Source organism: Lepisma saccharinum, chromosome 16 (assembly GCF_977018435.1).
Source record: "Lepisma saccharinum chromosome 16, izLepSacc3.1, whole genome shotgun sequence".
Taxonomy (NCBI): domain Eukaryota; kingdom Metazoa; phylum Arthropoda; class Insecta; order Zygentoma; family Lepismatidae; genus Lepisma; species Lepisma saccharinum.
Genome location: NC_139244.1, coordinates 42,168,407 through 42,191,541, shown reverse-complemented (window position 1 = coordinate 42,191,541; position 23,135 = coordinate 42,168,407). Strand labels below are relative to the sequence as shown.

General features: G+C 39.6%; 1 protein-coding gene across 1 annotated transcript in view; it reads right to left on the bottom strand.

The window, feature by feature from the left end:
- LOC146000565 (translocation protein SEC63 homolog) overlaps positions 1–23,135 on the bottom strand; it is a 98,743-nt gene that overhangs the window by 36,252 nt on the left and 39,356 nt on the right. The window contains exons 5-10 of the mRNA XM_083138314.1: positions 21,061–21,191; positions 13,270–13,362; positions 10,516–10,677; positions 8,971–9,199; positions 3,864–4,111; positions 2,432–2,579 (exon numbers count right to left, since the gene is read on the bottom strand). Coding sequence (XP_082994440.1) covers positions 2,432–2,579; positions 3,864–4,111; positions 8,971–9,199; positions 10,516–10,677; positions 13,270–13,362; positions 21,061–21,191 — 1,011 coding nt within the window. The remainder of the gene's footprint in view (positions 1–2,431; positions 2,580–3,863; positions 4,112–8,970; positions 9,200–10,515; positions 10,678–13,269; positions 13,363–21,060; positions 21,192–23,135) is intronic.

Below are 23,135 nucleotides of genomic sequence, written 5' to 3'. Positions count from 1 at the left end.
ATGTGTTTTCGCACTCTGTCTTTCATCTCCTTCGGTATCTTTTCCTGTGTCCTTCTGACCGACCATCAGGCTTTGGTATTCCGGATACACGGTCTTTGTTTGCATGGGCATTGTATATCATTTTCTGACTTACATCAAGTGTGTTGAGGTAAAATCTTTTTCACACATACATTTCTTTGTTTCTAACATAGAATTTATATTTAAATGTGTTTTTCTTTCCTGAATCATTGAACTTGCCTTTCGTACTTCTTTTTATCCTTAACAGGTAGTGAACATTTTCTGCATGACTTTGCAGTGTATAAAATGACACAAATAAATTATCTTGCTCGTCAGGACTTATATTTTTGTGCAGCCATTAGGGCACGATTCTGTACAGTTTTTATGCAATTTCAACTCCTTAGCTTTAATTTTCTTACCTCGAAAGTTGGTGTGTTCAAGGCCTGCCTGATGTTTCTTATCTGTTTGCACCTTCTTCCAGTTATCTTGTTTACGTTTCCTTTTCCTTGTGTGCGCCCGTCGCCCTTTCATAGGTAATTTTTCTGTCTCTGATTCAGAAGACGAGGAGTATGGAACGAGACGCCTCGTGCTGTCGGCAACATGACTTGACGCACTGTCCTAATTTGCATCAATGAAAAGCACCCTTGCGTTGTCATTGCGTACGTTTTGGCGTTGGTTCGGTATCTCACATTCAGAGCTGCTTCCCAAACTTGTAGGAACGCACAAGATAAGTCATCCATATCACTTTGCGCCATACTACACACTCAGTTATCAACTTATCACTCGTGTTTGCTTGTAACGCGTGCACCGTCAGGTCAACTTGACTATTTTCTTAGACTGGCTATGACGCGAAAGGCTTCAGACGGATCAGTGTGCCCAACTGCTGCAACACAACAATACGCTATGCACTGAACACAAAGACTGGAAACAAAGCAGCTAGAACTTTTTTACCCCAACTTAAAACCTCATTTGCAGATAGTACTTTTTTTACCCCGTTGATTTCTTCGAAACTAATATACTTCGAAGCATGATCTTTACGAGTACAAAGAATGTAAACCAATGATCTGCTTAAGGTTACAAACTCATTTTCGCACGAAAGTAGTCCTCCCTGATGGCTCAGTTGTAGCGTCGTTGCCTTGTAATAAAGGGGTCCCGGGTTCGATACCCGGTGGGGGCACATAGTGGTTCGGATCCCGCTTTAAACTGTAGGTCCAGTCCCAATTAGCCTTTCTGTGCATAAAGTGGACTTAAAACACCAACTCAATCAATCAATCAATCGCACAAAAGTGCAGATAGAATCTTTTTACTTTAAGGTCGCGAAATGACAATAAGTACGTAACTTAATGGATAAATGCATTTGAAGCAGTCAAAGGATGTGAGGTGTGGCCTTATCAAAATACACTCTGATAGCAATCCACTTTTCACGTGGTAAACCAAAACCGTGGACACCAGGTCATGACACAAGTATGATACTCTGTTGGTTGTGTGTTGTACTTGGGCTTTTAATTACGTTCTGGGTGCTCTACACAGCTTCAGCTTTTATCAAAGACATAATCATTTTAATTCTTTAGATACATTTCATTGATTTTTTTACAAACGGAAGTCTTTAGAAATACAGAAATACATGATTTATAGCTACGGTTCTTTTTTCCATCGACGACCATTTAAATTAAACTTATTTTTATTAAATTATAATGAATGTTATAGGTATAAATATGGAAACATAGAAGTAAGAAAAGTGAAAGTAATCCTTTATTCGTGAAAAAAAATTGTTAAGCAAATCATTCACTTGTAACAAATGTAAATACATTGGACTATTTTTAATTCGAACTCCAAGGGGACACGAATTATCCAAAGTTCGATTAAAGATGATTTCAAGCGGATTAAGCTTCTGTTCGAATTACTCAGTAATTCGAATTATCCAAGTTCGAATTAAAGAGAGTCCATTGAATTTATATATGAAGACTATTATTTTATTTATATTACTGCTTTTATTATAGTTTTTATTTATAACTTTTACAAACTATAATTTTGCCCATTGTTATTGAAACTGAGTTGCAGTTGCTCATATCACAAAGTAGCTGTTGCTTGTGACAATTTTCCTTCTAAGGAGTGACAATAACTAATCTCTGTTACGCCTGATGTTCAGTGACTTGTTCTGAGTTTTGTTTTTAAGTCCACATCATGCACAGAAAGGCTAATCGGGACTGGTCCGACGGTATAGTAGAATTTAAACCACTATACGGTCGCTGAACCGTCCACCTCAAATTATCGACACTCTACTGTATAATAATAGTAACATAATTATAATATGAGAGAGGTTTTCTCACCCTTAGAGTCTAGCTGAGATTAAATTCTCGGACAGTGAATTTTGGTTTCCTCTGGCTTCTACAGGAAACTCTCTAATGGTCTGTCTCGTCTGGAAATTACGTACCTTTCGAATTCAGCTGAATATCTACAAGAGGCATCTGTTTGAGGACTCGGATGGCATCTTTGTACTGGTCGTCATCTAACTCATCAAAAATACATCGTTTATCTTCTTCGTGCATGGATGCAAGATGGCGGATGCTCCTGACGCGTTTCTGAAGATCAAGAGAGAGAAAATATATTTCCATCACTATAGGATAGGTACCTTCCCACCGTAACGTGTTTTCATTGGCAACGCCGTTCATGTTACTTACTGGTGGGAAGCCTAAACGTCTATAAACAATGATAATGAAATTGCTTTTGATATTTTTAATTCAGAGTCACCTCTGTACCAACTTCCGTGAGGACTATGAAATTTTAGAATTGAATTAGCTGTAAGGTTGGAGGAAGTTCACCTGATACATGATCCAACATAAAAGAAAGTAATACAATGCAGTTAGTACACAAAAATATAAGTTATACAGTACTACATGCATGAATTGATATATTATATACATGTATATATTTGTTACCGGGCCTCCCGGCGTAGTGGTATCATCGTCGCCTTGAAATCAAGAGATTCAAAGGTTTGGTATTCGGTGGAGCACATAGTAGTTTGAATCCCAACTTAATCTGTAGGTCCAGTCTCGGTTAGCCTATCTCTGCATAAAGTAGATTTTAAAATATCAAAACTTGACTTAATTTTCTCTTATTTCCTTTTTTACTTTTTATTCCCTCCCCCTTTCCCCTCCTAATCGCCGCCACTAATAAGTAATGTTGCGGTAAAACAGGTTAAATTTTCTGGATGATAAGTTGATAAGTGTTATTAGCATTGTTGTATTAGCCGCAACATAAATACCCTTTAGAACAAATAATTTGTATGTGCGCTTCTTACGTGAAAACATGTTCGTGCAGAAGTGTGAGGAGGTTATATTAAGTGAACTTTCCCAAATGATATGAAAAATGTGCGGCAGTGGCAGTACAAGGAAAACATTCCCAACACCTTCTGTGACTAAAGTACGTGATTGCTTAAATGTTATAATTAAAATAAAACTATGCGCTTGAGGGGTTACGCACATCCGATTTCGCCGACAAGCGTTGGGGATCCAACCGCTTCACGGGCGCGCGTTCGAGCGGCGCAATAACCAAATGAAAGCAGGGTTGTCAAAGGTCTGTAAATGGGTTCTGGACCGTAAAGAACCTTTTTATGTTTCAAATCTTTAAATTCGGTCCAGAAACATTTTCTCCGGATCAATTTAAATACGGTTCAGGAACCCTTTTTTCGGATCAATTTAAATACGGTCTAAGTTCCGCAGTGAAATGAAACATGCAATTTGGACCGAATTTAAATTTTGCTAAGAAAAAAGATTCCAGTCCTGATACGGAACCCAATAGAACCCATTTGAATTTTTGGTTCCTGCCCCTTTAACAACCCTGAATGAGAGCACTGTACTTCTCACCTTCATGATGCGGTTAGCAATGCCTTCTGTCACGTGAGGCAGCTGCAGGAAAACCTCCTCAGGTTCCCTCACGGCTTGCACCACCATCGCACTCAACTTCAAGCAGTTCTCCACGTTCCTGCAACTCTGCCTCACTTTGTTGTTCAAATCGTCATCCTCATCACCCATTTTCCTCTTCTTCTTCTTCTTCTTCTCTAAGGATTTCTGTTTCCTTCTCTCCTCTCTCAACTCTCTCTTGCTCTTCTTCTCTACATTAAACAGACAAAAACAATCTACATTAATCACAAGAAACACGACATCTACACACAACTTGACGACAACGGTTCTGACCTGGCTGCTACCTTGTATTTCTACACGTTTCCTCATCAGATTATGCTATCACTAGGTATTCATTAGCCCAATCTATTTTACTGCAATGTTTGACACTACTATCTACAATTGCTCTCTCTGAAATTGTGTAAAACAAACACGGCTTGTCCGATCGTTATGAATTTTTAGTAGCGTGCAGGCAGAAAGGTTTTTAAACGCAATCATTATTTTTCAAGTTTTCAAATTTTGCGAAACAACTTTTTCTCAGCATTGGGTAGTCCTACAAATACAGTATTGGTCTTGTTTTGAAGCTCTTTGCATCTGTTTTTAAAATGCATTATCATCGACAATTCACATTGCTAAACAGATTGTATACAGATTATTATTCAGCGGAGTAAAGCTGTCCGTGGAACGTGGCAACCCTGCACACAGCGATGTCCATTGAAGCGCGGAAACCATTGAACTACATACTATATACAGGGTGTTTCGTAAGTTCGTTCACAACACTTGGGAGGTGATTGAACGAGTGAAAATAAGGTGGAAAGTTCGTGGAACGAGATTCCGAAAACGGCTTTTTTGCCGAGTTGTTGACGTTTGAAAACGTGGGAAAATGATTTTCCGAAGTGAATAATGGCAAAACGGGTGGAGAGAAGTCGTCGGTGTTGGGCGGTCCACTAAGAAATTGGGTACGCTCTTGTCAAAAAATCACGCGGCAATGTTGTGCAATGTCGGCGCAAGGGATTCCCCAAAGGACACGAACGAAGATGTTTACGGGAGTGGGGTGCGTGTGCGTTCTGCGTGAGCTGGTATCGACGAGAATTGGCATGTGTTGAATGGCAACAAAAAAACAAAGAAAATTTCCTGAGCGAAGGGCACCATGACGTAAAAACGAAAAAAAAAATGAACTGTTATCGGTTGCATACCCTGAAGGGCAGATGGGTGTCCGTGTGATCTGACGTAAGTTGGCTAGGGGCGCCAACAGTGTAGGTTTCCTCATGAAGGAGCACACGTGTCTGTGCCATTCGTGCTTCAGGTGCTGTGCCAGCAGCAGGTTGTTAAACATTCACGGTTGAATGGAAAAACGTGAGGTTCTTGGAAAGTAGTGTTGGGCAAACATTTGACCTAGCAGTCTTACGTGTTAATTCTTAGCCACAGCCCATCATGTTCTGTGAAGTGTACTAGTGTTAACTGCCATAACCAATTGTAGCCCGGTGTAAGGGATGGCTGCATACACGTCCCAAGAGCTGGCAGACATGCATCTGATTTATGGGGAGGCTGGAGGTAATAGCCGTGCTGCAAGGCATCTGCATGGGGCACGTTTTCCAAATAGGGTGTTACCATCGCACACTTTATTTCAAACTGTAGACACTCGACTTCGGGAAACAGGATCAGTGTTGCCACCTCGTCGAGAAGTTGGACAACCGCGAAGTGTGCGAACACGACGGTTTGTGGAAGATGTGCTAACTGCAGTGATGGATCATCCAGGCACCAGTACGCGAACACTAGCCCACGAACGAAACACCTCCCATGTGAATGTGTGGCGAGTCGTGGCAGAAGAGGGGATGCACCCGTACAAATTGAAGAAAGTGCAAGACCTTTTACCTCGGGACTTTGGCCCACGTGAGGACTTTTGCCAATGGTTTGTTCATCAAGTTGAAACTATCCCCAATTTTCAGAATATGGTACTATGGACTGATGAGGCTATCTTCACACAAACTGGTGTGTTCAATAGTAAAAACAGTCATGTGTGGGAACATGAAATTCCACATGCACTGCTAGTGGCACATCATCAGCACAGATTTGCAGTGAACGTGTGGTGCGGGATACTGCATGACCATTTGATTGGACCGTACATTCTCCCTGTTCGCCTATGTGGACCCACTTATCAAGCATTTCTCAGTGAGGTTTTGCCTGAACTACTAGAGGACGTGCCCTTGGCACTGAGACAAAGACTGTGGTTTCAACATGACAGTGCACCCCCACATTTCGATCGGAATGTGCGCCATTTCCTCAATACCGTATTCCACAATCAGTGCTGGCAGGGGAGGGCCTGTGCCATGGCCACCTCGATCGCCTGATATTACGCCCCTGGATTTCTTCCTCTGGGGAGAGATGAAACGCCTCTTTTACGAAACACCTGTCGTGTCAGCCGAGGACCTCGTTGCCCGTATCAACGTAGCTGCAGCATCGATAGCAGAAACGCCGGGGTTGTTGGGTCGCACTAGACAATCCTTGATTCGCCGTTGTCGCCTCTGCTTGGAAGTACATGGTGGACACTTTGAAAACCGTCTGTGATGAGGTTCCCTTCACATCTCCATTAAGCATACAATGTGCTCTTCAGGGTATGCAACCTATGACAGCTCATTTTTTTCGTTTTTACGTCATGGTGCCCTTCGCTCAGGAAATTTTCTTTGTTTTTTGATGCCATTCAACACATGCCAATTTTCGTCGATACCAGCTCACGCAAAACGCACACCCACCCCACTCTCGTCAACATCGTCGTACGCGTCCTTCGGGGAATCCCTTGCGCCGACATTGCACAACATTGCCGCGTGATTTCTTGACAAGAGCGTACCCAATTTCTTAGTGGACCGCCCAACACCGACGACTTCTCTCCACCCGTCTTGCCATTATTCACTTCGGAAAATCATTTTCCCACGTTTTCAAACGTCAATAACTCGGCAAAAAAGCCGTTTCCGGAATCTCGTTACATGAACTTTCCACCTTATTTTCACTCGTACAATCACCTCCCAAGCGTTGTAAACGAACTTACGAAACACCCTGTATATATATATCGTGCCCCATACTCTTTCCTGAAATTTCTAGTAGCTGACGATAGATATTTACACAGAAAGAAATCTAACGATAATTCAACCCCCGTGGCGAAGTGGTTAGCACATCGTACTACGACACGACGTCAGGGGTTTGAGATTCGAATCCGGCCTGGGCATGGATGTTTGTGAGTGTCAATTCATCAATTTCATCACATCATCACTCATCCCCATCTTCCCAAATTAGGCAAAAGTGGCACAAGAAGCGAAGTACAATAGAGCAATTCAATCAATCAATAACGATAATTCAGTAACAGTAATTCAGATATGATCAGCTCCACGTTCCGGCCACCTGTACCGCCCACGATTGCCCTCATGCACCCATTTATTACGGGCTGGATGAACCCCAGAGCCGCTGTATGTAGGGACATTGCTGGAAATATTACCAGCTGAAATACCCCTTCTCGGAAATTGTACCCGGGAGCCCCTCGTGACAGGCAGACGCCCTACCGATTGGACCATCCCGGATCTGGAATAAATGGTAGCAAAATATACGTACCTACGAATTGTAATCATAGTTTAAAAATAGTGAATTATATAGTGTTGATATTAATATTAAATAAAGATGGAACAAAACTCATAGTATTAATTGTCAACTGTGACTCTAAACTCATCAACTCGCTCTTATTTTTCCTCTTATATAGCTAGGTATTTTCTACTACTTTCGGCTAATCGCGACGATCAGGATGAGTAATGAGGAGATGGAATTGATGGACAGATATTATGGTCACATTGGATTCGGTTTCGGACTATCTTTTACACTAGTGCACAGGGCAGAAAACGATAGAACAAACCAAGGTCCGCCGAGCGCTAGTTTCACAAGTCATCGGGCCTTGTAGGCGGCAGTGGCGCCAACTTATATGGGCACATGTGGCCCAAGCTCACCTAATAATTTGTTGTGTTATCATAATTATTATATTTGTTATCATGATTCGCGGTGGATTGCTTGTTGATGGCAGTAAATAACAGATTTAGAGAAAAATAATGCATAAGGATGCGATGTTGCATTAACGTCATTAAAAATGGAAGGATGGAATTATGAGATTTGTGTGAACTTATAACTCAAGTGTTTGAGCCCACCTAATGTTTCTAAAAAGTTGTCTCCCTTCGTGAGTGTTCACACTGACAGGGAGCTACTCTGCCCTGTACGACCGTGTTTCACCGACCACTGATTCCAACCAAATCATATTCACAAGAAGTATGGTGCCTTGCGGTCTTTATACTTGGCTCCTTGAGTTGATAGGCTGGCAATAGTGGACATACAAAATAAAACATCAAATGATAAAAATGAATTAAAATCTATCACAATCGGGAGCCACGAGAGTGTGGCTATAATTTACAGAGGAAATGCAAAACACAAAATGCAATTTTTTGTTATTAAAAGTACGCAGAAACAGTAAAAATCTTCAAAAATCTGGTTGATGTATTACTTTCGCCCTTTCCAATAATATTTTCAGCAATGGGTTTTCCAATGAAACTATTACTTTTTTTTATTTCGATACATTCTGCACAACATAGTCTACTAGCACACAGACGATTTGCCTGATGTAATGTGACCACCACATCCATAGGCGTATCTTGGCGGTGGCACGAGGGGATCACTTACCCTCCACAAAAATTTCAGGTTTATGAAAAGTCATACTTTTGTTAACCTCCTGTAACCTGTAACCCGAGGAGCAAAGTATTTTTTTATGATTTTGCAAATGTAAGAGTTATTTATAAAAAAATCCTGGGTGATATGTTTAAGGGCTTTAAAACTTTTTGATTCTCCAGAAGGCCCGTCAGCCGAACCTTACAAGGCGGTGTAAAAGTTTAGCAGAAACTGAATTCAATGTGACCATAAGATTGCAAAGAACACCCATGTCCAGGTCGGGGTTTCAACCCGAGAACTCGATCGGCCACCGAGTCGGCACTTTTCATAATAATGGTATCGAACTAAAGAAGAGTTGGTTTTCTCTATTACTTACTCCTCGGACGTTGTAAACTAATCTTCTCTATGATTTCCAGCATGACTTGGAGAAGATGTGGAACCATGTTCACGATGTACGTGGATTCGTTTATCAAGTCAGGATCCAGGGACTTCAAGTCGAAACGGTGCAGGTGTGCATACAGGAGGGCTCTTGCTTTCATGGAGAACGGATTACCCAAATATCCTATCTTGTTTTTCTCCGTTATGTCAGGAATCTTCTTTCTTAACTGAAATAAGACAGAATATTCTTAGCTTTACGTAAACCCTGGTGGAGAAAATCACCACAAGGGGCACCCGTTTGCCTTCACAAGTATAAGCAAGATGGACAAGCCTGTTTACAGAGCACAACACACATTCTTAGTCTAAGGCCGTGTCCGAAATTTGCAAGACCATACTTGAAGCGAAGATCCTACGAGAACGATCTCGGAGTTCAGTCTTGAAGTTTTGAAATGGAAGCAAAAAATCTTTTGACTGCAGCGCCAAATACGATCAGTAGTAAAACTAACGACACATTGTGTTTCCCGCTTTATAAATTTTTCACACCATAGACATCACAAACCATTATAAGAAGTTCTTAATATACTTACATTTCCACACAATAGAAGAAATACAACCAACATCTGGCTCGGCTGACTTTCAACTTCCATGATTTGAAACTAATGAACAATAAATGCACGAGTCAAGTATTCAAGCCTGCAATGATGAGTGTTGCATGCTACGGTCTCGATGGCTCGTTTAGAGCCTCCCTGATGGCGCAGTGGTAGCGTCATTGCCTTGTAAGCAAGGGGTTCCGGGTTCGAACCCGCTGAAGGCACATAGTGGTTCGGATCCCACTTTAAACTGTAGGTCCAGTCCAGATTAGCCTTACTGTGCATAAAGTGGACTTAAAACGCCAAATCAATCGATGGCTTGTTTAATTGGCGAACTCACTATGTGACGTTATTTCTGACAAGATCGTACTTCAAGTCTGCTTTTTGGACCTTTCGGACACAGCCTAAATCCCTCTGAAGTAAAAGAAAAAGGGTAGTGAAGCAAAAAAAAATATATATATAATAGAAATCACCCGGATCGCATTGAGCTCGGGAAATTTTGCTGCTGAATGAAGCTCTGATCACAGAAACCTAGAAATTATATAATCATGTAATTATGTAATCACAGTGCGGTATTTGAAATGTACTGGTTGGTATATAGCTCCCCCCTCCCTTCCGAAGACAACAAATTGCAACCAGAAAGATATTGCAGTTTACAGGAGTAACCCCTATATTCTCCATAGATATGCCACCGTGTGCGTGTAACCAGAAACAATGTAACGTAGTGAGGTGTTTGAAAATTTCCTTCGCAGGTTGAGGAAGTGTGGGGAGGGGGGAGGACTTCTTGAAAAATATCGCATATCCTTGTAGGAAGGTTAAATTTAAAGCAAGAGCTTCACAACCCCCTAAAAGTAAATAAATAAAAGCAGGACGTTCAATTTGCACACTAAAGAAAGATGACTTTAACTGTTGCGCATATTACAATAACGTAACGATGATGAAATCAAGCCTACCTGATACACATTTTCCTCGTCGGAACGTCTCATTTGCATGTCTTTGTTGAAATGATTGTTGAATTCACATGCTCCACCCAGCAGTGCAATGAGATACTTCATCGAATGGTACGGTTTCGGAATCAGCAATTGGCAGTAACAATTGTAACTTTCTGCAAGAACCTGAAAAGCAAGATTCACTAACTGAAAGCAGCTTGCTTACTAGAGGACTAAATATACTCTAATTTGAACATGGGCATGGACTCTTTGTAGGGCATTTACGCCGTTGACATAAAAATGAATAGTGGAAATAATAACAATAATAATCAAATAATATTTTTTTATTTTAAAGTTATAACAAACTTATGACTTTATTGTAAATTTATTATTATTATTATTAATGTAGCTTACTAATTTTTATTATCTGTTTTATGTGATATTGGTGTTAAATGTTAACAACACTTAAATAAACATATTTCAATTCAATTAAATTATTATTATATTTGGGAGGACTCTTCCCCTCGACCTTTTAGATGAATGCTTCAGCACAACTGTTTTTCTCTATTTCCGTACATTTCATACAGTTAATATAGGCCTACTGTAATGCATAGTAGTAATTATATTTTGTAATTAAATTTTTGTACACCTCGTGAAACGTCTTTGAAAGTTAAGTGGGAGGGGGTGACTATTAATCATACAAAGTAAGCACAAACACTAACAATTATCATTGTAAGCCTCCACTTTGTTAGAACAATTTGAGTCAGTAGAGTTGTGAATACGTCAGGACCATATCAAAGATTTTCTTAACGGAGGGCAGCATGGCCGTATTTAGAGGGGGGGTTTCTAGGGTTCAAACCCCCCCCGAAACTTCTGACATGTTGGATTAATGGAAGTTCATAAACCAAAATCTGTAACTCATTTTCAAAATTTTTTATGAAGCATCTCAAAAATACAAGGAGACAATGTTGAAACGATCCATCTAGAATTTTCATACATTTGGAATTCTGAAATTTGAGTGAAACAGGATTTATTCTCGAAATCGCAGCCCACCGGCGACTCCTCCATTTTCACTTGTGCTGTCCTCTTTCCAGTGTTCCTGCGTCACAAGGAATATAGACTGAAAATTTCCTCACGATTGTCCCAAAATTTCCTTTCCAACTTTTAAATTCCCTGTCCGATAAAGTCGAAAATCCCCCTTGATAGGAGTTCAAACGTAGGATCTCCACTTTCGTAGCGCATTACATTCGAGACTGAGGTTATACAATCCATGCACCAGGCTAAGTTTTTAAAAAGAATAATTGGTTCCACACTTTTCAAAATTCCAAAAATTAAGTTTTAAGGTCAAACAACAAAAACTTTGACTAAAATTTCTATCTAACTTTTAAAGCTTTTAAAAGGTATCTAAAATTTAATAACAAAGTATAATAATTGTGCATTTCAGTACACACACTACGAAATGTAAAAAAAAAAAAAAAAGCCTTGTGCTGGATCACTCATCTGCTGCATTGAGTAAGCCCCCTCGAGGATATAACAATAATTATTATTATTATTATTGGTATTATTATTATGGAAAATAATTGTTTTATTATTAAATTTTAATTATTATTATATAACTGTTATTATTTCTATTATTCAAATTTCTGGCAACACCCATGAGAACAATTATGAATGAACCCCTCCCGAAATTTTTTTCTGCCTACGGCCATGGAGGGCAGATCCAAAATGCTGTTGGAGTATTTATTAGCTATATTTGACCAATTTCGTGGAAGGGAAAGAGATTTTCATCTATAGGCGCGCGCGCGCACCCCCCCCCCCACACACACACTACTACAATAAACGTTCTCTTTAACAGTATCACTTAAGGTATTTTAAACTGTTTTCTCTCGTCGCCTTGTCAAGGGGTCCCGAGTTCGATACCCGTGAAGGCACATGGCACAGTAGTTCGGATCGCACTTTAAACAGTAGGTCCAGTCCGATTAGCCTTTCTGTGTATAAATTGGACTTAACAATTCAGTCAATCCATCAATCAAACCAGTTTTCTCTTTAAAACCGTAAATATATAACATAATCATCTTTATTAAAAGCTGGTGGAAAGAGTGGGGGAACGGGGTGGAATGTTTGGGGTTGACAAGGTAGACATTGAAAAGGGAGGGGGGGAGGCAAAATTCCATCTTGCTAGGGTGAAAAATTTATCTTGAGCTGCTCCTGGCGGTACAACTAAAATCTAGGATGCTGAACAGGTCTTAGAGTACGTGATCGTGAAATTAGGAAGACGAAAGAGAAAATAAAGCACATTAAGAGCTTTGTTAATAAATTCTACCCGAAAATAATGTAGGATAATTATTATAAACCTCTTCTCTCCGAAATCGGAATAGTAAAATTTCAGAGTTCCGATTTTAAATTTTCCGGAATCCGGGTATTTTTGGCCATCTCTGGACTTCATCCACGGTGACATCATTACCAACTGAAAATGACTGTAACTGTGTCATTGGTGCTAAAATTGTTTAGTGTAGGAAATTTCACAGATAAGCTGAACCTTATTTCAAAGGAACGACTAACTGAATTGATCTCCATTCTTTTTGCCGTGACAAACCACGGAACTAAATTCTCTAATGCAGGCTTTTGTAGTGAAATTAATTATTTTTGAGGTGGTTACTTTAGTTGAAGTTGCTGAGCAGGCACTGGTCATGATGGGGTTATTATGACGCTTCAAGCCACTGATTATGTGCATGCAGCATGCTCATTCTGGCCAAATGTGCTTCTCTTGTTCCATACCTGGTTGCTCAAATATTTAGAAGAATTCCGTTTCCACAGCATAACGGCCAGTGGCAGAATAATCACAAACGCCACAAGGTAAACGCCAGCAACCTGAAAGATACACGCATTAAGTAATATTAGCTACATCAATGTTCTTTTAATAAATAGTTAATGAATATGTCATAGCACGAACTATTCATAAAACCTGCCAAAATGTTTTTACTTGGTCAGAATTTTGATAAATCCCTTGGATTATTTGCTGATTAGCAGATAAAGTAATGAAGTAAAACAAAACAAGAACGATATATAATTTTTTAAAAAAAATCGATTGAATACTATTAGTATGATGACCACAGCCATTTAAAGAAGAAATTCTTGAATAGAGTATTAATTATTGTTCACTCTAGATCGACAAATCGGTACATCAGAAGCTAGTAAGTGTGAAGATCTCAAAATTTCTCCTGCAAGCAAATAATAATATAACGCACGCAACATAAGTTATGTCGATTACCCCGTCCGTCTGACTATTAAAAATAATAATTTAATTACTTCTGAAAATTTCACGAATCAAGAAATTGCCATACATTTCACTCTTGGTAACTCACCATGTATTTTCAAATATGGAAAGTGGCTCAATCTCGGCAGGTGTTCTACAATCTCTGATCTACTGTATAAGGCCAGGAGGCCCGCAATTTTTTTTTCTCAGGGGACCAGACAAAGATTTCATGTGTTGCCCTTCAGGCATAAAGCACATATTTTATCTTTTATTAGGCCAATTTTTTTCTTGCAAATCATAATTTTGAAATTTAATTGAAAATACATTGGTGTTGTTGATCTTTAGAAGTAAGTCCACTGTTTAAATAGACACTGGAGTCACCTTGGTTCCTTTCCATAAACATATTGATGAACAGTTCCTTGTGTTTTTGTATCTTTACTTGATGCACAGATACTAAACAGAGACCACTGCTTCTTTCATGGCACTTACCGTACTGGTGCCCTTCGGAAGGTCAAGTGAATAATGTCATTGAGTTGTTCAAGCTCGAGGCCCCTGGTTCGAATCCCGGCCTGGGTTATTCGTGAGTTTTCTTCATCAATTCCATCATATCACCACTCATCCTCATCTTTGCAATTAGCCAAAAGTATCAGAAAAGCGAAGTAAACTAAATCACATCAATCAAAATCAATCAAGCTATTAGAAGAGAATACCTTTTCCACTTCCCATCCGTCTCGGTCCCCCCCCCCCCCGAAAATATGACAACCATGTTCATATTCCCACATCAAGCTTTGGCTGGCAGAGAGAAAAGCACACATTCCAGTGCCTCTGACAGTGCACTGGTGCACTCATGCGATAGCTGGCAAGATCTTCAAGCAGATGACAGACCTCCTAGTGGCAGGAACTATCAGAATAAAGCTTTCGGCCTTTATTGTACTGGGTGGCCAGAATTAAAGTTAACCAACTCAGAGTCCTCTGTAGCCTATTTGAGGCATCGTAGAACTTTGAAATTTGGTGAATCCACTATGCAGACCATGGGGAAGAGGATGGCGATAAAAAGTTCAATTTTCCGCCACCAGGTTGAAATGTGGCGCTGTACTTCCATGATGGGTTGTACAAATAATCACTTCAAATGATTTAGCTGAGTTTTTAATTAGAAAGACATTTGCTAGTGGCTGGAAGTTGCGAGAAAATAATCTCTCGTTTATTGCAAGATTGCAAGGTAAAAGCAAATCCATAACCAATTGAAGCAGTTTACGTCATCATGGAAGTACAGCGCCACATTTCAACCTGGTGGCGGAAAATTGAACTTTTTTTTTTAAAAAAAAAAATCGCCATCCTCTTCCCCATGGTCTGCATAGTGGATTCACCAAATTTCAGAGTTCTACGATGCCTGAAACAGGCTACAGAGGGCTCTGAGTTGGGTAACTTTAATTCTGGCCACCCGGTATAACATTATTTAAGGTAATCTTACATCCTCGGAGTAACTTTGGTTACAATTATCTCTAGAACCGGTTCACAGAAAAGTTTCAATTTTTATCAGAGCAACAAGAAAATATGTTTCTAAAGAACCACTTTTTCATATATTCAGTTATTGTGTCAAAATCCCGAAAATTAAGAGCCCGTATCAGCGTCGCTCGAAAAAAGCAGCGGACAGATGTCATTTATTTTTCCTAGTCTTACCAATATTGATTCCATTTCCCCCTTCGAAGGCAAATCCATTGAATGGGAGACCTTTGCTGGAGGGAGGGGTTGGGCGAAGCAGACCACAAGGTTCCCTGTCCGCTACTCTCCCCCCGTTCAAGAGTCTGACCATAACAGGTTTCCTGTTACAAGACAAAACTTTTTCCGAGTGTCTGAAAGAAGAAAAACCATAGACGAGAAAAACACACATTGACGAACATCGCAATACAACTGAGAGCCAAGGACTATTTAGGGGAGGCGGGGTGGGGTGTCCAGGGAGTCCGAATCTTCTACGGGAGACTTACGAAGTACTAAAATTAAATAATGTAAATATGCTTGTTTTGTTTAGCATCTGTCGTATAATCGAGAGACGTGTATTTCCGTCAAACATATTCTAAGGGAAGGATTACATTGGGGTCAAACAACTTTGGATGACTGTATCAAATAAGATTTATGCACACCACTACTTAAGTAATATGATTAAATATTAAATTAAGAGCTTTTCATTTCGTCAAATGGATCTAGCATCCTTTTTCGTTATTCAATAAATATTCAATTCCTTATCTGTTTCACAAACACCTTGCCAGGGCAGTTGTTTTTATACAAATTGAAGCGATCTGAACTATTCATGAGCTAGATAATGAATATGTGCGGTTATATTCCTATTCATTTGCCGTCTTTTTCCCATTCATGTAATAACAATATTAATTAATATTTTAATTATTAATTTAATATTTCAGTTATTTTAATTTGTTTTATTATTAGAAGAAGGTACCAACATCATAGGCGTGCGCAGACTCTCTAATAAGGGGGGGGCAAAAGCCTTGAAAATTCAGTCAGATCGGGAAAGAAAACCTCATTTTATCTCACTGTTTTAGTTTTTTGCATTGATGTGATATATATATATATATATATATATATATATGTGTGTGTGTGTGTGTGTGTGTGTGTGTGTGTGTGTGTTCTCGCGCGCGCGCGTGTATATTATATATATATATATATATATATATATATATATATACCTAGGTATTAACATATTATTTAAATACATTACGTAATCTATTCATCCGCCCCTTAACAAACCAACAGCAAAAATTATATAGATTGTCTCTGAAATGTGAGCACTCGTTTTCCTCCAAACCAAACTGTTATAGCAGCAATCGTCTGCATTACTTATTTGTTCTTACTTTCTCTCTGGTAATTTACAATGTATTGGAGAAAAGAAACTGCGAGCAAGAAAATTTTTCGATCCAAATTTTTGAAAGTTGAAAACAGGATTGATTTAATAGGGCGCAAAAAATTTCATGGGACGGCATGGCATTCTCTTTTACAATTTTTCTCAATCAGATTGTTCGGCGCCCAGGGCCAACTCCCGCTACTGCCTAGCTACGGCTCGGAAGTTGACAAGACTGCAAGAAAAGCAGGTACCGCGAGCGAAGCGAGAAAGAAAATTTTACGAAATATATTTTTGTTTGTATAAAATTTAAAGTCGAGGGGACAATTGTCCCTCTGTAACCCCCTGCAAGTGATCCTGACCGTCTGGAAGAAATAATGCAAGATGGACGTGAAAACTAATTCCGTCTTGAGTATCCTTTTGTCCTGCTACTAGTATAGATTCTGCTAGTCTTGCTTTTTTTTTACTTCAATGTATGCCCCCCCCGCTATAATTGATTTCCGTCCAAGGTTGGAAAAAGGCAAAAGGCAATGCCCCCCTGTCCCCTTGTGGTTGCGCCATTTCCTTTTACAGTATAATATTGTTTAATAACAGCGACAATATTGCTCTCCACAAAATTTCTAGGTGAAAGTATAATAATATAGGGGCATGGAACGTCTGGGAGGGGGGCAAGGATGACCACACCTCGTAAACGAAGGTCAACCTAAAAGTATATATTTCACAAGTATAATTATATTTCAGTCATAGTAATTTATATTAATTATTATGTAATGGGGACACAGGAATGCGATAATTTCAAATTCAAGTGGTGTTTTTAGAGGGGACAGCACTAGTATCGGAATAATATGCCCCATGAAAAAAAATACCTTTCTTGTCCCTTTGTGGAAAAATCTGCGAACGTCCGTGATTAGGGGGCAATTCCCCCCCCCTCCCGTGCGCACGCCTATGACCAACATATATCAGAGACAAGTAAGTCTCTAGAAGGCCCTCAGTGATTGACATAGTATAGGGTTCGTATATGCGTATTTAAAAACTAAACTTAATTACTCAGGGGTTCAGAAACGAATACAAGATATACAGGTAACGGCAGTAGCGGCGAGGGGGATAGTCGGCCCCCACTTTTCACCACTTTTGTCCCCCCACTATGCTAAACCGTACAGAATCTACAATGGGAAATATACTGCCCCCCTCGGTTTTGGAACCCAATCGCCGCCACTGGGTAAAGGTAAAGTTAAAGTTCCCTGTGCATATAGCACCATGCCATGACGTCCACTTGGAACACACCAATGTGTTTATATATGAGTTGTTGAGGGACTTTTGAATCACCCTCTAGGCTCTTAGATGTGACTTTGTCAACATGAGATCAAGAACTTCACACACACACATGCATTATAATATACATACAGACACACAAACACACACACATATCATATATAGAGCGTAGAGGGTATGTTTGTGTTTATGTTTGTGTGTGGTAGGTTGCTTCGTTGTTGATCCATGCAGATCTGCAGCTGCCACCTCCAACCACGATTTTACGTACAACACGTTGTAATAATCTTGCGATCTTATAAAAGCAGGAAATGTACTTGAACATTGCAATGGCCTTGCCCTAAGGGAAGTTTTATAATGTAAAATATTACGTAAGATAGCTTCTACTTCTTTAATTTTCGATCGCAAGGTTTCTACCGTACTATAAAAATCTGGGGGCTACAGGAAGCTTAGATCTGTTGTTGGGGTTTCATCCCCCCTAACCTCCTTGTAGCGCCGTCCCTGGCTGTATGTATTTCGTCCAATGAGTACAAGCTAGCAAAACTGTGAATTTCAACAAGTTTGTAGATAATTCTGCAGCTGTTCATAAAAACAGACGTACGCGTATTTTATTAGTTTCTTGCTGTGGTTCATTTTCCCATTTCAGCAAAAAAGTATTCACACTCTTTGCTTACGGTGAGTAAATGTGGGGGAAGGAAGAAGTTCCCCCTTAATAGTCTCACTTAGAAATTTAGTGCAGAGGAATCTAATAACCGTTCTTAAACAACATTATGCTTTTATAGAAATAAAAGTATATACTATTTTCAAACCTACGAAAGTTCCAAGTAACTACGTAAGGAAAGGGTAGTGAATTACTTCCTATGTAATTGGACTCTCCCACTAGCAAATTTCTTATTAACACCTCCACATATTTCATTATTTAGTTGTATTATCTGTATGTGTCTGCAGAATAAATTGCCCATATATTGCACATGAATAAATTATGTGTAGTTGTTTTGAATTTGCGGTACTAAACCACGTTTATACGTAAATTAGTATTTGAACGACAGATATGGAAAATAAAGCGCCAGCAGAGAACAATGGTGCCACTGAAGTTGAAATTCATCTAATAAAGTGATTTTAGGTGGGTCGGGACACACACGACCCTGTTTTGTTCCCACCAATGTAATAAAAACAGTGAGATGGAATGAGGGCTTTATTTCGTCAGCAGAACTCTTATCAAGGCCCTTGCTCCCCATAATCGGAGGATCTGAGACAGAAATAGTGTTATTTGTCGTATATCCAGAAAGTTGATTGATTTGCTTTATTTTACTTCGCTTTTTGTGCCACTTTTGGCCAATTTGCGAAGATGGGGATGAGTGATGATATGATGAAATTGATGAATGGACACTCACAAACATCCGTGGCCAAGCCGAAATTCGAACCCGGGACACCTGGCGTCGTAGCGCGATGTGCTAACCACTCCCCACGGTGGCCGGTCCCAGAAAGTTGAAAGTGAATGAAATTTTTATGGTGTGTTTTGTATGGTCATTATCAATAGTAAGTCTGTCATATTATTCCACTAAATAAAGTCTTTGGAAAAGAAAAAACAACAAATAATTAATGTATTTTATTTTACATAAGACCTATGCCTAAAAGTATTTTTGTATATGATGACACAGAACTATCTTATGTTGTGATTTCTGACTGTAATATATATATATGTAATTGGTGATAAAATAACGCAGTAAAGTATTAAGTAAATATATTTTATCCCCCTACTTACAAATCATGAAAGGAGTCAAATTCGAAATTAAATTGAACGGACGTTCAAAATTTTTAAAAATAGCACTATTTCCATAACAGATCATCAAGTATTTTTTACCATTGACCCTCAGGAATATCTCAAACTTACAATGAACGTTCATTGAACTTATTTATGATCGACAGCTAAAAAGTCATTCATTTGCATGACTGGATGATAATCCACCACCAGATAGAATTTACACAATATTTACCTAAAAACTTTGGGTAAAGTCACCTTCACCCTAATAAAAAAATCCCTTGGTAATGGACTTTCGTGTTCTCACAAAAAAAAAGTTATAATTTGGCACAATTTTTCTTTCGCGGGCAAACCTTTTGTAAAGGTGTACTTCAGTCTGTGCAATCAGCCCTTCCCATTTGTGAACAATATACTGGGGAAATCCACCGTCCTTCACTGTTGTCATTGCACTACAACCCCATCGTGATTTAGTATGAGGATATCGCGTAGTGAAGAACTGTTTACAAGCATCGCCCAAACCATTGATTCTCCCCCCAAAACCTTTCCCTGCCTTCTTTTTTCTTTTCCTAGCTCTCAGCATGCGGTTTTCTTGCCACTTGAGGAAGACTGGCCGATTGTGAAAGAAAAAAGGAACGGGAGAGGGGGGGGGGTTCATGAGGGGCGCGAGCGGTACAGAGGGGGAAACGGCTAGCGTGACCAGCTTAGAAAAGTCGAAGTTAAAATTTACATACATTGCTCTGTACGTCGACAAACTACAGACATTCTAAAGAAAATTATGTAAGATCAGTTTCATTTCTTTGCTGTAGAAGAACAGTAGAACCTTTCTTGTTCTTTAAAATGTTGATTTAAGTTATTACATACAATTGGCGAGCAAGTGAATTTTACGAAATTGAGATAAGGAAAACTACGTAATAAATAATGTATTTAAAAAAAGGCTTAACGACATAACAAATTTCATATTTGATCTTTAACTCAGTAAAATTTAAATGCCACACACTTGACTGTTCGAGCACAGAAGGTCGACGCAAGAACCTATTTTTTAGGTATCGTCACCAGCGGTGATACGGGCTCTTAAGTAATTAATTTCATTCTTGAAACATATTTTTCTTTTACTGTAGCAGAATTAACCTTCTGGCCTTTATACACACTTCTGGTTCTTCGGTGATGTCGCGATGGGAACAATTAACGTCCTTAACTGTACTCTGTGCCGGGAATCTGTGGAGCAAGGCCACGCATAACGGTAGAGAAAGAGAGGAAGCGAGTGAGTGCTGCAAACGACTGGTAGAGTGTTTTGCCCTCTATGCACTCACTTCCCTCTCACGCGATCATTGACCGAGTAATTATTTGCACAGAGACTTGTCTTCGTTCGCTTGCCACAGACATTCCCGAGATATAGTACATAACTTAGCTTACTTGGAACCAACTTACCCATTTTCCGTATTCGGCGCTGACAATCTGTGCTGGAAGAGCGATCCCAAGGTTCACAGCTCTGGGTCCATCCGGGTGACCAAACTTCTCCCAGTTTCTCATCGCTACAGGATCTGTTAGCGTCTTGTGGGCTGGTGAGCAAAGCACAGATCACAGTAGTTATATTAAAGTTGCATTGACGCAGTTTCCATTGGACAGAACGTGCATTAAGAATGTACAAAGTGAACAACATTTGTAAATGCAAATTCCGATCCCATTAAAATCAATCTTGTCCAGATCACTAGTGTACTCAGGATTTTTTCGGGGTGGGGGTGGAATTATAAGGGTGGATATTGCATAGTTGCGTTATAGGAGCAGAGGGCAGGATGCACAATACAATATTTCGTAATGATAATATTCTACCTTCTCATAAAAATTTATTTGAAAAATGGTAATCGGGTGATTATTTAATCAGGGGGTTATTTTAAGTCGAGTTTTCATTTATCAGTTGTTTTTTTTCCTCTAGTTATTTACTGCTCTCATTTGAAAATGTAGATTTCCTCAAAATTTCGGGAGTGGCTGTAATCTCATTCTTGCTTACGTCAGTGGTCCAGATAGTATTTTCCTTTCAGCCTTAGTCTATACTTCACGCCTATGTAGTGCTGTGTTCCAAATGAATACCTTTAAGAACCCCTTCAATATCTACTCTTGTAAACAAAATTGTGGATTTTTAAGTTATACGCTACAATTTGTGTCCCTCACCGTGACTGTGCGGTCTAAGGCTGAAATTTGCTAGTTCTTTTAATTTGAATATTCGTACTTACGTCTTCTGCATTGAGAAACATTGCTGAAGGTGGCATTTCGCTTATTTCACGGAAATAAGCTCTATTTGCGACATATCGAGTAAGTTTTCTTCGTTTCTTTTTGCCTTCGGTAACACACAAAATGGCGGTCACAGTTTCACTATCGTACTCGGCATGCAGTGTTTCCACTCCACTGCACCCAAAAATACCTACATAGCCCCACAAACAATTTCCAGTAAGGTTAGGTTAGGTAGGGTCACGTATAGGTTACAATAGTTCAAAATTAGTTTCGAAAAATATATTCGTAGCCCCACACACCATTCTCGCATAGACCCACGAACCATTGACACATAGCCCCATGAACCATTGACACATAGCCACACGAACCATTGACACATAGCCGCACAAACCATTTGCGGAAACGTACCTTCTTCAGTTACAAAAACACGTGTTTGGAAACACTAAAATCGGGATTACGTCATCACACACAGGCTACATCCACCTGGAAGTAAATGGATGCAAGAGCTTTCGTGCATCGGACACACATTTATATCGGAAAATAGATGATTTACCGGCAAAATTCAATGAACGATGCGAGAAAACACTTCCCGGAACTTCCACAATTCTAAAGAAACTTCATTCGGTAAGTAATTTCTCCTGTAAAATTGAAGAAATCCGTTTGGCTGATACGAGAAATTTACCCAATTTTCTTCCGCTTTAGACAATGAAGGATAGTTAAGCAAGACGGATGAAACATAAGCACATCCATAACCTATCAGGGTTCGATACCCGGTGGAGGCGCAATTGGTTCGGATCCCACTTTAAACTGTAGGCTCAGTCCCGATTAGCCTTACTGTGCATAAAGTGGACTTAAAACACCAAATCAATCACCAATCAATAACCTATCAGGGGCCGAATCCAAACCATTGTTAACGTCTTACGAAGTTCTCTCTTTATGTACACAATTTATTTTACATACCTCCCCTGCTCCGTATATACACCTTTACGTTACGATCCAATAACAACTGCTCCAGGTTGCCTTTTGCCCTACAACAGTCAAATACACTTAACAGGACTTCCAGGAGTTCACTCTACGAGCACACTATTTAGCACAGCGCTAACCCGTCCCCGCAGTTTATCACGCAGGTGCTTACTCTCTGTGCATTTCTATGCATCCATCTGGCTCAGTAAAAAACTGCCTCAATCCATCGGGCCTTGTATCGGAGTATCTGAGAGAGTCGGTGAGATTCTGAGTGTCTGAGAGTCCGTAACTTATAAAACCTTTTTTCGAGC